General features: G+C 35.8%; 1 protein-coding gene across 5 annotated transcripts in view; it reads left to right on the forward strand.

Moving 5' to 3' along the window:
* Nucleotides 1–17,762, forward strand: part of PCM1 (pericentriolar material 1) — a 90,919-nt gene that overhangs the window by 60,325 nt on the left and 12,832 nt on the right. For 3 of the 5 annotated variants that reach the window (XM_053578357.1, XM_053578358.1, XM_053578359.1), the window contains 3 exons: nt 1,296–1,468; nt 1,804–1,935; nt 5,271–5,725. In XM_053578357.1, coding sequence (XP_053434332.1) covers nt 1,296–1,468; nt 1,804–1,935; nt 5,271–5,291 — 326 coding nt within the window. In that variant the 3' untranslated portion in view covers nt 5,292–5,725. Of the gene's footprint in view, nt 1–1,295; nt 1,469–1,803; nt 1,936–5,270; nt 5,726–6,162; nt 6,284–6,720; nt 6,880–7,124; nt 7,262–13,370; nt 13,506–17,173; nt 17,372–17,762 lie in introns of those variants that run through there. The other 2 variants (XM_053578354.1, XM_053578355.1) reach the window with 1 other exon arrangement.

Below are 17,762 nucleotides of genomic sequence, written 5' to 3' on the forward strand. Positions count from 1 at the left end.
GCGGCTTCAGCTCAACTTTAGATCATCAGGCATTAGGATTCTTGTAAGGAGAACCTAGGTCCCTGGCATGTGTAGTTTACAGTAGGGTTTGTGCTCAGTGAGAATCTAGTGCTGCTGCTGATCTGACGAGGCAGAGCTCAGGAGTGATGTGAGTGATAGGAGCAGCTGTAACTATGGATGAAGCTTCGCTTACTCACCTGCCGCTCACCTCCTGCTATCTGCCTGGTTCCTAACAGGCTATAGACTGGTACTGGTCTACAGCCCATGTGTTGGGGACTGCAGCATTAACACACATTCCCTTTGCTTTTTCTTATTCCTCTCTTACAAAAATGAATTAAGTCTTTATGATCTTTGTATGCTTATTTGAGAGCACAATATGTAAATACACTAAACACTTTGAATTCTCTTTCTTAGAAAATTATTACTGATTTTTGTCAAACTTGAATCATTTAACTAGTTATTTGTGGTTCGGTATTGCTCTAGAAGAGTTTACAGAATTTGACAGCTATAAGAACAACTTGGAGATTTTTTTTTTCCATAGAGAACTCAAAATGGGAACAGTTAGTTCCTAACATTAAATTTAAGGGAATGACTATATACCTTTAAGAGTGATTAATTCTGTGTTATCAACAAGTGCAGATAGCAGAATTGTAGCTGAATAGTAAAGTGATGCCTAGATTTTGTGAAGCTGAAAACTTCTCTTGGATTGGTGAATGCTCCAATTTATTCTGAGTATGTAAATAAGACACTACAGCCAAATTGACCTCTTGTGTTACAGTTATATATTTATCAGCACAGTTCTGCATAATAGATGAAGTTTGAGAATTAGTAGACCAGACGAAATAGTTCTTATAGTAGTCTTCATTGGCAGCATTCAGTTCATTCTTTTCATCATCAACAAAACAAAAAAGTTTCCTTTTCTATAATTAAGTTCATATTAACAAAAAAAGATAAGAAATTATTTGCATTTAGCTTACTTCATTCAAGAGCTGAAAAATTTTCACTTGATGTATATAAAATTTCCCATATATTTTATATGCCCAAGAGTAACATTGTCCTAGTAATACTAGATAATGTTATTCATACATTTAAATATTTTTTAATATACTTATTGATATTTTAAATTTATATTATCTCGGTAACTTTTTAAGTTGCTTTTTCTATTGTAAGAGCCCTGAAATAGAATTGTGTTCTGATTTTAAGTAATTTAAAGCTGAGAGTAATGTTGTAAGCTAATAGAAATTGTCTGAAGGTACTTCATCAATATTAATTTGCTCTTTTTTTATATGTTCCAGAAACTGGGAGTGATTTTTCTATGTTTGAAGCTTTGCGGGATACTATTTATTCTGAAGTAGCCACATTAATTTCTCAGAATGAATCTCGTCCACATTTTCTTATTGAACTGTTCCATGAGCTTCAGCTACTTAACACAGACTACTTGAGACAGAGGGCTTTATATGCATTGCAGGTATTTGGTACCTAACATTCTTTCTTATTTGTTATTGCCTTGTTTGTGATTATACCTAGTTACTTTCTTAAACTGAAGCATATTCTTGTTTCATGATCTGTTTTCTTTGTGCTTTCTTGACATTTTATTTAAAACTTCATGTATGGTTTAAGAAAGTTTAGATAAAGTTTCCGTTTGAACAGTTTTTCAGTGTTTTATATTTAATGTTACTTCTTCCTCACACCTAGCCTATGAGGTGAGAAGTGTTGCATTTGTTCTCCTGTCTGCTGCTGTTTTTAAATTTGTGATTTAACTTACATGTTTTGCATAAATATCTTACTTATTTCCTTACTTAGGACATAGTATCCAGACATATTTCTGAGAGCCATGACAAACAAGGAGAAAACGTAAAGTCAGTGAACTCTGGTACTTGGATAGCATCAAACTCGGAACTTACTCCCAGTGAGAGCCTTGCTACTACTGATGATGTAAGCTGATAATTAGTGAAATGTAGGCATAATTTCAGTATGCAGTAAACAAAAGTTAAATAGGTTATTGTCAAATTGTGAGTATACGCAATATATTTGATTTTTAGCTTTTTTAAAAAAGCTAAGTATAACGTATTACTTTATTTCAATCAAAATAAAGTAATATTTTATTTTCACTAAAAATAATGTGAAAATGATGGATTATGAGGCCTAAATTAGTCATATTTATATTGTCATTGTACAACATAGGGACTAATTCTTAACATAACTTTAATAAACTTTTATTCAAGATACATAATAAACCACTTAACAGGGTGGTGCCTGTGGCTCAGTGGGTAGGGCGCTGGCCCCATATACCGAGGGTGGCGGGTTCGAACCCTGCCCGGGCCAACCTGCAACAGTAACAAAAAATAGCCGGGCATTGTGGTTGGTGCCTGTAGTCTCAGCTATTTGGGAGGCTGAGGTCAGAGAATCGCCTAAGTTCCGGAGTTGGCGGTTGCTGTGAGGTGTGTGATGCCACAGCAGTCTACCGAGGGCAATAAAATGAGACTTCGTCTCTACAAAAAATAAATAAATAAATAAATAAATAAATAAACCACTGAACAATCATATTATAGTAAGAATCCTTGAATAAATAAATAGAAGATTAATCAGGCCTTTTGGTAAAACCTAGACCAAAGAAAGTCATCTGGGGAAAAAATGTAATTTAATGTATTCTAATTGATGGGGAAAAAAAGGACCTGGAAATGGAGAAGAGGGGCGAGGAGAATGGCAAATTCAGTAAACTTTGTCCTCCAGATAATACCCAGCACATAGCTGATTGAATGGCTGACAAAACTGCTCATGTATTGAGGCGATTATGTGCTAAGGATTTGGGAGTTTCTTTTTAGAGGTGAAGATCTTGATTTTCTTATGAAATACTATATATGGTCCTGGGATAGCAAATACATTCTTTTTGTTATGACCACTCTTGTACTTGGAGACTGATGGGTTAGAGTATGTTGATGAGTAAATATCTGCTGTCGGTAGAGTCGGAGTCATATTACTGTGTTTCTGCCCATTCTTGAAATTCTAACACAGTAAGTTTTTCCTGAAACTATAGTGTTTTCTCAAAAGATCATCATGTCTCTTTTTCAGATACAATAATTTTCTTATAACTGTTGAGACTGTTTCTGAATTTCTGCTCTTTAGTTTGTACTCACTTTTTTTTTTTTTTTTTGTAGAGACAGAGTCTCACTTTATCACCCTCGGCAGAGTGCTGTGGCGTCACAGCTCACAGCAACCTCCAGCTCTTGGGCTTAGGCGATTCTCTTATCTTAGCCTCCCGAGTAGCTGGGACTACAGGTGTCCGCCACAATACCCGGCTATTTGTTGTTGTTGCAGCAGTTTGGCTGTGGCTGGGTTTGAACCTGCCACTCTTGGTATATGGGGCCGGCGCCCTACTCATTGAGCCACAGGCGCCGCCCTGTACTCACTTTTAAAATAGTACTTCCCCATGTCGTCTTTTCTGCTTAAAATGTTTTTCTATTGGGCTCTGACTCCTGCCCTATTCTGATCCTCAACCTAATGTCTAAAAACTGCATGATTTTAATTGACTTTACGATGGCAAATATAAATTAGTTTAAGTGATTGGTCCTTTGTATTGTTATTATAACTAATTAAAAATTGTGTACCAATTTTTGTGGGAAATGAAATGTGCTCCCACTGACTACCTGAAGTAGATGTTGAGTTATATGAAGGATTTTGTGGACAATGAAATAACTTGGAAGACAAGGAATAGTCTCCATTCTTAGACATATTTTTCAGTTATTTTATATTCATAACTCCATTGCTTCTCCTTTATCCAAGTTTCATACAGGCAGCCTTGCTTCTATTTATTTTAAAAGATCTGAGCACATTGGTCTATACTGTCATTAGCACATTTTGAAAATTTAGGATAAAGTTAACCTGAGAAGGTTTTAAAGTAAAATGAAATTTAAAGATGATGTGTAATCCTTGATAAATAAGGATTTGGGGTAAATAATTGTACTTTGTATTGCTTTTAAATAACTAAATCGGTTCTTTAATTTTTCTTGTAAAATTTAAATTGAATGTCATCATCTTCACTTTACTAATGCTATTTAATCAGCAGCAGCACAACATCTGGTGTTTGTACCCATAGGTCCAGAGCAGCACTGTCCAGTAAAACTTCCTATCATGATAGAAGTGTTTTGTGTCTACACCGTCTAATTTAGTAGCCATTGCTAGCAAACACATGAAATGTAGCTGTTGTGACTAAGGAACTAAATTGTAAATTTTATTTAATTTAAATAGCCACATGGTTAGTAGTTACCAAATCTAGAATCTTAATTTTCATGCTTCTAGGGCAAGGTTCTTTGAGCTCTGTTTGTAGAGCTTTTACATACACATTGAATTGAAGATGCCCAAGGAAGAGAGAAATGAAAGTGAGAACGTGCCCCTGGGAGTTGTAAATTAAGGAGGATATAGGGGAGGAACTAAGGTTTAGGGAAAAGAAAAAACAATTTGTATTGTACCTGTAATAAAATGGTAAAAGCTCATCTACTTTCAAGTCTTCCTGGAAGTAGCAATAAAATGGTTTACCTATTTCTTGAAATATGTTCCCTGTATTCTTGAATTTCCTTTAATTAGGGAAAAATCTTTTAGTTCATAGTTGAAGATAGAAAAAACAATAGCTAGGAGAAACAACATAATTGTGAAATGTTTCAGTCAAAATATAAGTGAACACTCCTATTCACATGGTGTACAAAATTACTTTGAAATGAGTTAAAGTTTTGTAAAAGCTAAAACTGGAATTTCGAAAAGAGAATTTGCAGAAATGTTCATAACTTTGACATAGGCAAAGATTTTCTAGGATATAGAAAGCACTAACTGTAGAAGAAAAAAATTGATAAATTGATTTCACAAAAATAACTTTCTGCTTTTCAAAAGATATTGTTAGGAGAACATAATCCTAGATCTGACGTATGTCTTACATCTGGACTACATAAAGAAGTCTTAGCAATATAAGTGTAAGACAAGCAACTCAGTAAAGAATGGGCAAGAGATTTGAACAGGCACTTCATGAAAGAAGATGTGTAATAGGAATGACTAGTATGCAATTACAGCCACATAAAATACCACCTCTCACCCATAAGAATGGCTGAACTGGTTTAGAAACATTGACAATAAGAAGTGTTGGTGAGAAAGTGGAACAGTTGGAACTCTCACACTACTTGTGGGAATGTAACATTGCACAACCACTTGGGAAAACAGTTGGCCGTTTCTTAAAAAGTTAAACCTAAACTTTGCATGTGACCCAGCAATTTCTCTTCTAGGTATTCATCCAAGAGAAATGAAAACGTATGTGCACAAAAATACTTGTACACTAATGTCCATAGCATCTTTAGTCACGATAGCCTCAAGTTGGAGCATCAACAGATAAATGGATAAGCTGTATCCATACAATGGAATACTATTCAGCCATTAAAAATGGCGAATTTCCGAAGCCCACAAGAGCATGGATTAATTTCAGGAACATACTAAGCAAAAGAAGCCAGACACTGAAGAACATATACTGTATGGTTCCATCTCTGTGAAGTTCTAGAACCAGCAAAACTGATGAACAGTGATAGAGAGCATGAGTGGGGTGTGAAAAACTTCCTGGGTTAATAGAAGTGGTCTTTAGGGAATTGGTTACATGAGTGTGCACATTTGTCAAAGTTCATCAAACTGTACATTTAAATGGGTGCATTGTACATAAATTATATTTCAATAAAGTTAATTTTTTAAAAAAATATGAATGATGTCATGTTTTTGTTCTCATTTCAGACAACTGTGATATATTAAGATAATAGACATTATTAGGGTTGGAGATAAGAAAGAGAATGTCCCTGAGGGTACAGAAATTATTTAAAATTTTAACTTTGCCAATTTAGAATTTAATCATTCATTGGCTTTGTGTATTTTAATCTATATAATGACAAATGTTCTGTAAAGTCTACTTAACATTTTTGTGTTTCCTGTGACTCTGCATTCAACTTTTAATAACTTTGGTTATATCATATTCTTGTTTGGGTGGAGTATACATGTAACTTACGAATATCTCTTTTAAGCGTATAGTCTTATGCAAAGACTTAGTTTCCCTGTTAGATCTTTAATATTCATTATACAGTTTGCAAAAGAAATAATAGCGATTTTTGTTTGTTTGTTTATTTTACTATGACTTAGGAAACTTTTGAGAAGAACTTTGAAAGAGAAACAAATAAAATAAATGAACAAAATGATGCTGATAATACTAGTGTCATGTCTGTATCTTCAAATTTTGAGCCCTTTGCAACAGATGATCTAGGTAAGCAGAATGTTTTATAACCTTAGAACATGACTTTAAGTTCATCAGATACAGTCTTCGAATTACATTGATAAGGAAATAAAAGTCTAAAAAGTTCAGATGTTGTCGGAAGAATGTAGACTTAAGTCCACCAATTCTGTTAACTTCTGTTAACTCTTTTCCTGTGGCCAAATTGTCAACCTTTCTGATTCTGCATGTACTATAGAAATGGAGATCTTATCTACCTTGTTTTGTTCTTGTGAAAAATACATGCATATGATAATGAACTTGAAGTGCCTAACTGGTATAGTATCTGGAACTTGTTAAAGCAAATTTTCCTTCCTTATGTTCTGACATTTTTGACATTTTTATTACATTTTTTGAAATTAATACATTTTGAGGAATACATTAAAAAGTTTACTTTTACCTATTCTAAAATATTTTTGTTTCAAATGCAGGTAATACTGTAATTCACTTAGATCAAGCATTAGCCAGAATGAGAGAATATGAACGTATGAAGACTGAGGCTGAAAGTAACTCAAATATGAGATGTACCTGCAGGGTTATTGAGGATGAAAATGGTGCCGCTGCCACTACTACAGTTAATAATTTAGAAGGTGTGTTTTATGGATTTGAAGTAGTATCATAATTCCATATAAAAAAGTTAAAGACCCTACCTGATAGGTAGGGTAGTTTTACTACTGCTTTCTTAATTAGTAGCGGGTACCAAAATTACATGGATGCTTCTTGGTATTATTTTAGCATAAAATCACCAGAATTTAGTAGTTAAAACTTTACATAAGGGCATATGTTAAATCATGGGCTTTGTTTTGCTAATATGTCATTTTCTTTTTAAAAATAGAAACTCCTGTTACTGAAAATCATAGTTCACAACAACCTGTCAGTGAAGTTTCTACTGTCCCATGTCCTCGAATTGATACTCAGCAGCTGGACCGGCAAATTAAAGCAATTATGAAAGAAGTAATTCCTTTTTTGAAGGTAAGCATTAATTTTTTTTAAAATAAACTTGCTGTGTTTTGTTTTCTGATTGATACAAAAGAATGCATTATAATAAATTCTGACAACAAAAGTAAACAAAAGGAAAAAACCTAAAAATTAGTCATAATTTTGTTCCCCGGAAATAGACCTACCAACATTTTATAAGCTTTTCTGTACTGTATACTAGAAACTTCTTTCTAACTCATTATTTTTCTATTGCATATTTTTTAATGATTATGAAATATTCATACATTATTCATTCAAAAATATTTATAGACGGCCTACTTTATGCCAGGTTTTATGGACATAGCAGTGAACAAGTCAAGGCCTTTGTGCTCATGGAGCTTACATACTAGGATAGGAATAACACAAGTAAATGTAAAACATATAAGTAAAAGTATATCAAGTAATGATGCATGCCATGAAGAGAATTAAAATTTGGTGATATAGCCAGAGACAGTGGTCCATGTAATCAATCCTAGCATTCTGGAAGGCTGAGGTGGGAGGATTGCTTGAGTTCAGGAGTTCAAGACGAGCAGGAGCAAAGCCCTGTCTCTACTGAAATGAGCTGAGTGTCATGGAGTGCACCCGTAGTCCAGCTACTTGGGAGGTTGAGTCAGGAGGGTCACTTGAGCCCAGCAGTCTGAGGTTGCGCTGAGCTCTGGTGATGCCACTGCACTCTACCCAGGGTGACAAGAATGAGACTGTGTCTCAAAAATAAAATAACATACATAAATAAATAAGTAAATAATACATCTTTGGTGATAGGATGGTGTCTGTTTTGGATTGCATAATCAGGGAAAGCTGCAGAGGGAACTTTCAAGCAGAGGTACAAATAATGCCATAGGCACTTGCTTTTACATGTACATACCTCTGCTTGGAATGTTCTTCCCTCTGATACTTGGATGGTTTTTTCACTTGAACCCCTCAACTCTCAATTCTTTGGTCGAATATTAGCTTTTTGGCGAATAAACCTCCCTCCCCTTTACCCTTTACCTGCTTTTTATTCATCTCCATAGTACTTCACCTTGTATTTAATACTGGCTTATTTATTTCATGTGTTTCCTCCTGTTAAAATGTAAGCTTTATGGGCTGGATGCAGTGGCTCATACCTATGATCCTAGCACTGTGGGAGATAGCTGCATATAGTAGGTACTAAATACTTACTGTATTGGACCCTTCAGACCTCAGTTGTGTTTGTCAAACTAATCAGGCTGTTTAGACTCTACAAGGTACAGTGTGAAAACAACTGACTCAGAGGATACAGATCAGGGTTGGGTTAGTCACAAACCCTTTGACCCTGTGTCCAGCCTCTTGCTGTTTCTTCCCACATACCTTGTGTCCTGCTTGACATTGTGACCATGTGTCCTCTTCTGTCTAGAATCTCCCTTTCCCATTTCTCTGTCAGTTAATCTTGTCTCTTAGACAAGAAGCCAGTGTAAATGTCATTGCATGTCTTTACAGGCATAATTTCTCCTTCTCTTGAATTCCTGGGATAATTTGTCTATACCTTCTTTATAGTACTTATGACAAAGAATCATAATTATTTGCATGTATCGTCTCACTAGAGTAGTATCTCATACCCAAGAAGGACTTGAGATTGAGTAAAGAGATTTTGGAGAGATAAGACATAAATACATCAGTTTTACTAGATCTGTGAATTTCTCTCCTGTTATTTAGAAATATATATATTTACAAAAAAGAATATATACTCTTATGAATTGTAAAAATATAAGTGTAGTAGAATCTCTGTAAGTTGACCACCTAAGGGACTGTGACAGTTGGTCAACATATGGAGGTGGTCAGTATGAGGAACTAGGCCTAGTGTACTGATAGATACGGGTGGTGCATGTCTGGTCTCTGGAAATTAGATCAACTTAATGATGGTCAGTGTAGGGAAGTGGTCAGTTATGTCAATTCTTCACAGTAGAATATTATTTAAGTAGATAGTAGATATTTATTTAAGAGTTTGAAACTATTGCTTCAAGTGAATTGACATAAATTATCTGAATCATGGCTTGCTTTCGTCCTGGATTGTAAAAGTATTGCCTCTTACATTTTTATTCTCTCACGAGTAATACAAACAATACTTGTAAACATGCCTTTTTAAAATTAAATTAGGTCTATTTGTAGTAATATTTATTTGATTGGTACAATCATTTGTAAGAGTTAAAGAATCTAAATGATAGATTTGGCCTTACGCTTAAGGAGCACAGCCTTCAGTTAGGAAGTTTATTGCATTTACTATTTTGTGTCTGATTTGTGGTAAATTTACGTAAGACACATATTCTACTCAGAAGCTATTAGGTGATAAAACATTTAATACTTGAGCAAAATAGAAATCATCTTAAGAGTTTATGAAATGTTCAAAAAGTCATGAGTTTAAAAGAATTGCAATAATTTTAAAAAATGTAACATTTCTTAAATGTCTGAGATATTAGGAACTATTAATAATATTTTAGCTGGCTCGGTGCCTGTGGCTGAAGCGGCTTAGGCACCAGCCACATACATCTGAGCTGGCGGGTTCGACTCCAGCCCAGGCTGCCAAACAATGACTGCAGCAACCAAAAAATAGCCGGGCATTATGGCAGGCACCTGTAGTCCCAGCTATTCGGGAGGCGGAGGCAGGAGACTCACTTGAGCCCAGGAGTTAGAGGTTGCTGTGAGTTGTGATGTCACAGCATTCTACCCAGGGCGACAGTTTGAGGCTCTGTCTCAAAAAAAAAAAAAAAATAATATTTTAGCTGGCTAGAGTATGATGACACTACTAGAATTGCTAGTTATGCGGAACAAAAGACTTGTCATCTTCCTTAATTTATTCCTTTTCACTTCACCTATGTGCCCCTGATTTAAGTGATACCATTTAATGAAGGTATTCTTATTAAATTTAGCATTTCTAAAGTTTCTGAAGCCAACAAAAGTAGAATTAGTTATCTGATTTTAACTATTTCATTTCCTTTTCTTTTTTTTTTCAGTTTTTGGCCGGGGCTGGGTTTGAACCTGCCACCTCTGGCATATGGGGCCAGCGCCCTACTACTTTGAGCCACAGGCGCTGCCCACTATTTCATTCCTTATATCTCCTTTCACATCACCTCTTGACTTTTTTGTTGGATTATAAAAATTCAGCATTAGACACAGTTACTTAAACTAGACTTGTCCTGCTACCACTCACTAGTGAGTAATAAATGGACTCTTTAACCTAAGATTAATTAATTTTATTTTCTTCTCCAATAGCATAACCTTAATCCGTATCCTTATCTTTTTGCCTGGACTAACTGCCATAATAGGCACAAAGCAGGTGTTTACTAAGCAGGATCATAACACAGACTCCTCAGCCTTCAAAAGGCTTCACTGCTGGATCTGGTCTATTTTCTTCTATCTCCAAGTGCACACACTTCCAATTACTCAGTGGTTCCTGTATCTGTAGTTGCTGTTTCACACATCGGGTTTTTGTATAAGTTGCCTCCAGTACGCCCCCATGGTTCTTTATAGCACCGCATGTGCACTTTTTAAAATATATATTTGTTCAACAAGCAGTGTCTCCTGTGAGCAAGGTACTATATTAGTTCATAAATAAGGAATAGTTCTTGTGAAAACAGTTCTTGTTAAACAGTTCTCTAGTTGAAGTATTATGATCTAGTAGATAGCACAAAGCTTGTAGTGACTAATTATATATATCTGACTTCTCCACTAGTTTTACCACCGCATTTTATAGATTTGTGTAATGGGGGAAAAAGAACTGAGACAATGTTTTGGGGTTTTTTTGTTGTTGTTTGGAATTCACTGAGGATACAAAGAATTAGGTTACACTGATTGCATTTGTTAGGTAAAGTCCCTCTTATAATTGTGTCCTGCCTCCATACACAGTGTGCCATATACTGTGACCCCCTGACCCTCATCCCCCTCCCTCCCCTCACCCTGCTCCTTCATTCCCCTACCCCCCACTTTGTATTAGATCATCTACTGCCTTCATCTAGTGCCTTCATATTAGAATTGAGTACATTGAATTCTTGCTTCTCCATTCTTGTGATGCTTTACTAAGAAAAATGTGTTCCAACTCATTCTAGGTTAATACAAAAAACTTTGTTTTTAATACTAGGAATAGCCTTCCTTTTAATGGGTGAATAATATTCCATGGTATACATATACCACATCTTGTTAATCCTTTCTTGGGTTGGTGGGCATTTAGGTTGTTTCCACATTTTGGCAATTGTAAATTGAGCTGCTATCAACAGTCTAGCACAAATGTCCTTGTGATAAAATGATTTTTATTGTTCTGGGTAGATGCCTTATAATGGGATTGCAGGATCAAATGGGAGGTCTAATTTGAGTTCTTGGATTCTTCATACTTCCTTCCAAAAAGGTTGTATTAGTTTGCAGTCCCACCAGTAGTGCCCACATCCACACCCGCCGTCTGCTGCTGTGAGACTTTGTGATGTGGGGTATTCTCACTGGGTATAGGTGATGTCTCAGGGTGGTTTTGATTTGCATTTCTCTGATGATCAGGGACAATGAGCATTTTTTTATGTTTGTTAGCCATTCATCTGTCTTCTTCAGAGAAGGTCTCTTCATATCTCTTGCCCAGTGGTAAATGGGATTGTTTATTGTTTTTTTGTTGATTTGAGTTCTGTGTATGTTCTAGTTCATCAACCCTTTGTCAGATTCATACCCTGCAATTATCTTTCCCCATTCTGAAGGTTGTCTTTTTGCTTTATTTGTTGTGTCCTTAGCTTGTGCAGAAGCTTTTCAGCTTATTTAAGTCCTATCTGTTAATGTTTGTCATCATCATGATGGCTGCTGAGGTCTTTGTTATAAAATCTTCCCCCAGTCCAATATCGTGAAGAGTTTTTTCCCTGCACTTTCTTCTAAGATTTTTATCGTTTCATGTCTTAGATTTAAGTCTTTTATCTTGAGCCCATTTTAGTAAGTGGGTCGAGTTTCAGCCTTTTACATGTGGTTATCCAGTTCTCCCAGCACCATTTGTTGAAACAGTGGGATTCTTTTCCCCACTGTACACTTTTGGTTTGTTTTATCAAAGATCAGATGGCAAGTAGAGACTGGTTTCATCTCTTGGGTTTCTATTCTGTTCCATATGTCTATGTCTATTTTCGTGCTAATACGATGCTGTTCTGATTACTGTGGAATTGTATCATATCCTGAAGTCTGATAGGATGATGCCTCCGACTTTGTTTTTATTACTAAGAATAGCCTTAGCTATACAGGGTTTTTTCTGATTCCACATAAAACAAAGTACTATTTTTTTCCAGTTCTTTAAAATACGATGTTGGTATTTTAATGGGGGTTGCATTGAATTTGTAGATTGCTTTGGGTAGAATAGACATTTTGACAATTCTTTCCAGCCCAGTGCATGGTATGTTCTTCCATTTGTGAACTGAGGAAAGGTTATGTAATTTGCTTAGATAAATTTAGATGAAGAAGAGGGATTAGAACCTTGAGATAGATTAATATAGATGATTTATAGACTCAACTCAGAAAGTTAACCATGATTTGGATTATTTTATAGTTCACCCATGCTTCTAAAGGAAGATTTTAAGAAGAGATTTACCTCAAGTGGCTTGTTAAGAAAGTTAGGGAGTGATGTTGACCCTCAAGATATTTCACAATGTGTGGAGACATTTTTAGTTGTCAAGATGATGTGGATGGGGTGGTGCTGTGAAACATTTTACAATGCACAGGATGTTAGTGGTACAGAGGTTGAGAAACCCTAAGTTAGAAGATAATAGGGAATTTGCTGGAGAGTGTATTAGAGAAATTGAAATTAACTGAACTACAAACAGGAAAATAGGCAAAATGAAAACTCTGGTATGGGCAGTTCTCCTTCAGGTATAAAAAGGAAGTGATGAAGTATTGGATTAACCAGTTCTTTTCCTGGCTGTTATCTGCAGTGGTGGGTCAAAATTGCCAAACTTCTCTCAATGTGTGTAGGGTGGGAGTTTGGCTTTTCTTATAAACAAGTGTTTCTAAATATATATCTGAAAATAGAGAAGCATGTATGCAAGAAAAATACAGTTTTATATTATGTGGATTAATATGTATTTAAATAATAGGTAGGTAAGTTTATATTCTAATCGACTAGGATTTTTCTTAGGAGCACATGGATGAAGTATGCTCTTCTCAACTTCTAACTTCAGTAAGGCGCATGGTTTTGACACTTACCCAGCAAAATGATGAGAGCAAAGAGTTTGTAAAATTCTTTCATAAACAACTTGGAAGTATATTACAGGTAAGAGTTATCTTGTGTACAGCTTACCAATATGTACCATGTGGTTAGGGTTTTTTTGGTGGGGGGCCATTTTCTGACATAACACAATTTATTCAGGTAAACTTCAGTTTAGCATTCACTTAGGATGACGTTTTAATACTTTTCAGGTTAGTCCTTTAATTGGGTTAAAAAATTTTTATTAGAACCTGTGTAATAAAAGCTGTGTCTCAACAATTAAGCATTTTACTGGTTTGGTTTTTCTCCTACTTGAAAACATTTTGAGTTTGAAGGATTTAGAAAGTGTTCTCTGACTTTTTCTGTAATAATTTTTGACTAGTCTGAGAGATTTTAGAAGCCAGAAACTACTGATTAGAGAGCCTTTTCAGGATGTAACAATAACCTTAAATTATACAGGGTGGCTATAAAATAGACAGCTATTTTAATTTGCACACGAACTTTGTGGCCACCCTGTGTTAAGGTGGTAGTTCTCAACTAGGGGAGATTTTGCCTCATAGGAGGCATGCAGTATTATGTGCAGACATTTTGTTTACCAGAGAAAGCAAGATAGAAGTGAGGAGAGAGGAAAGGGCAGAAACTACTGATTAGAGAGCCTTTTCAGGTTGTAACGATAACCCGTGATCTAATGGGATGGAGGCCAGGCATCCAGGGAAATGTTTCACAGTGCACAGGAGAGTACCTTGCAGCTAAGAAATACCTGGCCCTGAATGTCAGTAGTGCAAGGTTGAGAGATCCTATGTTAAGTAAGCTTCCCTTATTTACCCCCTAAAAAAATGCCTTTACCTTTATATTAAAATATTTTCCCATTGAGATAGTTCAATGATGTGTATTGCTTACTCCAAATTAGACAATACATTTTCATCTATATTACAAAATTTTCTTATGAAATGTTGACTTTTTTTCTATTTCTGCGTTTAAAATGATTTTAGATACAGTATTATCTGTTATCTGTTTTTAAACCCTGGGCTTGATGTAAATTTCTGTCAATATAATTTTTCATTTTTTTAGTATTAATAAGGCTAAAGTTAAGTTCAGTGTTGCTAAATTGTCCTGGCTTAATTTAATCTGATACTATTAACACGTAAGGAATATAACACATTGATGGTGTTGTGCAATATAGGAATCCTGTGAATAGAATTCACTGGCACAGTTTACTGACAGAAAACTGAAAGACTGTGGGGAAGATCTTATGAAAATAAAGTATTACAAATGTTTAGGATAATTTTTAAATAAATGTATTTAAAGGCAGTTTTATTGTTTTACTCTTTTGAGACAGAACCTCAAGCTGTCACCTTCGGTAGAGTGCAGTGGCATCATAGCTCACAGCAACCTCAAACTCGGGCTCACGTGATCCTCTTGCCTCAGTTTTTGTATTTTTAGTAGAGACAGGGTCTTGCTCTTGCTCAGGCTGGTCCTGAACTCGTGAGCTCAAGCAATCCACTTGCCTCGGCCTCCCAGACTGCTAGGATTACAGGTGTGAGCCACCGCGCCTGGCCTAAATAAATGTATTTTATAAATTTTACTAGCTAGTTTATTCCTATGTAAAGAAATAACTCCATTTTAGAATGAGGAAAAAAGAGAAATTATTGAGAATTTAAATATTTTTTATCAAGATCCAGGCAGCTTTCGTCAGTTTTACCTGCTATTATAATTGTGGGCAGATTCCAAATTAGTTAATCTGGAATTTTTTTCCTAATTCTAAGAAAATTTGACTAATTTTTTTTACCCCATCCTGATGTTTTCACAAGGGGACATGTTTAAAGAATGAAAGTTAATTTACACCAGAATATTGAAATTTTTTTATGAACTAAAGCTTAAATTCACTATTGTTGCCATTTTCCTTCTGAAACCTGTTCAAGTTTTTTTTTTTTCACCACTCACCCAGCTTTCTATTGTACTTCTTTGTACTTCTTTCTATTGTTGTCCTAGATAAGGTAGTCTTTTTTTTTTTTTTTGAGACAGAGCCTCAAGCTGTTGCCCTGGTTAGAGTGCTATGGCATCATAGCTCACAGCAACCTCAAACTCCTGGGCTCAAGCGAGTCTCCTGTCTCTGCCTCCCAAGTAGCTGGGACTACAGGCACCTGCCACAACGCCCAGCTATTTTTTTGGTTGCAGCTATCGTTGTTTGGTGGGCCGGGCTGGATTCTAACCTGCCAGCTTAGGTGTATGTGGCTGGCGCCTTAGCTGCTTGAGCCACAGGCGCCGAGCTGATAAGGTAGTCTTTTGACAGGCCTTGATATTTGCCTGTTTTCTGAATAGTGTAGTTCATATTCTTAAGTAGAATGAAAAGAGAAGTGATTTTATAAAAAATTGGTAGACGATAGCAGACTTGTTTATTTGATGACTGTCAATCTGAATAATCAAAGGATCAGAACCTACTTGAAATAGAGTTTATTTGAGCACAAAGTTTGAGGAAAGCCTCTGGGAAGCACAGATAACAAAGAACAGAAGTCAGTGTTCTGAGGTGTAGAAGTTGGAAATCATTTATGTCACTGTGTTTAGAGAAGTGTAGCAGAATTTCAGCATCTTTCTGTATAAGGCTTAATACATAGCTACAATAGTCTAGTTGAAGTGGTCTTTTGGGAAAGATGCATTTACTATTCCACATGGAGACTGCAGCAGTCATGGGGACTTGTGTGCTATCTTGTCTGACTTAGGTATAGGACAGTAAAGGAGGCAGTTATACCACTGATCAGTGATTAGAATGAGGGGAGGTCTGGTCTCTGGTCTCTCTGAGTCATTTGCAGACAAGAATAAAGAGGAAACAGAACTTGCAAACATGCTACTCAGTTGCCAGGACATCACCTCCCCCCTGGGCACAATAAATTTAGAGGATATTGAAATTTTATTTTCTTTTACGTGATTCTTTATTTCAAGTTGAATAGAGCTCAAGTTTACTTTTAAACTGGTTCTGTGGTTATGCACAGGGGCTCACGCCTATCATCCTAGCACTCTGGGAGGCCAAGGCAGGAGGCTTGTTTGAGCTCAGGAGTTCAAGACCAGCCTGAGGAATAGTGAGACTCTGTCTCTACTAAAAATAGAAAAATTAGCTGGGCTTCATGATGCCCGCCTGAAGTCCCAGCTACTCAGGGTGCTGAGGCTTGAGCCTAGGAGTTAGGATTGCAGTGAGCTATGATGATGTCACTGCACTCTACTCAGGTTGACAGAGCAAGACTTTGTTGGAAAACAAAACAAAACTGACTCTGAAGAAAAACTTAAATGAGAATGACTGGTTGTATCTTAAGTGAGAACCTTTAAAAGTACTCGAATGGTATCGCTTAGATATGGAAAACTTACTTTCCTCTCATTTACTGTACTGTCTGGAAGCTTTCTTGGGATTAGGAATCCCCTATCTGACTCATTTATTGATGCCCAGCAATCTATATTAAGTAGAGGCTAAACTTATAGATGACCATATATATTCTTTTCCTCCCCTATATATACTCTTTAAGCAGAACTAACAAGATTTCTGCTTAATAATATATAGTAATATTCTTTAGTACTATTAATCTATTTTTCCTTAGTAACCTTAGCCATTAATTTTAAAATTTTCAATATTTAAAACTAATGAAATCGTTTTTCTCTAGGTAAGCATTTTTAATCATCTCTATTGCTCTACCCACAGCTGAATTTCACTATAATCTTAAACTTCCTTGGTCTTCTTTGAATAGGATTCACTGGCAAAATTTGCTGGCAGAAAACTGAAAGACTGTGGAGAAGATCTTCTTGTAGAGATATCTGAAGTGTTGTTTAATGAATTGGCCTTCTTTAAGCTCATGCAAGATTTGGATAATAATAGTTTATCTGTGAAACAGAGATGCAAAAGGAAAATAGAAGCGGCTGGAGTGATACAGTCTTATGCTAAAGAGGTAAATAACATTCATTTTGATTTTAGGATAATTAGTACATACATACAGTTTTTGATCATTATTCATATCAATATAGTTATTAATAACTACAAACATGTTTTATCTCAGTAAAAGTAGATATGTTTAGAAATCAGTCAGATTGTAAATCAGTATATATGCTAGCTGCATATCGAATCTCAGGAATAACAGCAGTGGCTAAAGATCAGGAATACAGACTGGAATTGATGCTAAATGTGGGATCAATAGATAGCCAATAGATAGTCAGATAGCCAGTTCACATCATTGTCCCTTATTCTGGTCCCCAAAGAAGAGAAGAGGACTGAATCCAGTCCTTGGACAGTCCCCTGTCATGAAAATATAGAATATTATTTATCCAGAGGTCACTCCCAGC

Source organism: Nycticebus coucang, chromosome 24 (assembly GCF_027406575.1).
Source record: "Nycticebus coucang isolate mNycCou1 chromosome 24, mNycCou1.pri, whole genome shotgun sequence".
NCBI lineage: Eukaryota > Metazoa > Chordata > Mammalia > Primates > Lorisidae > Nycticebus > Nycticebus coucang.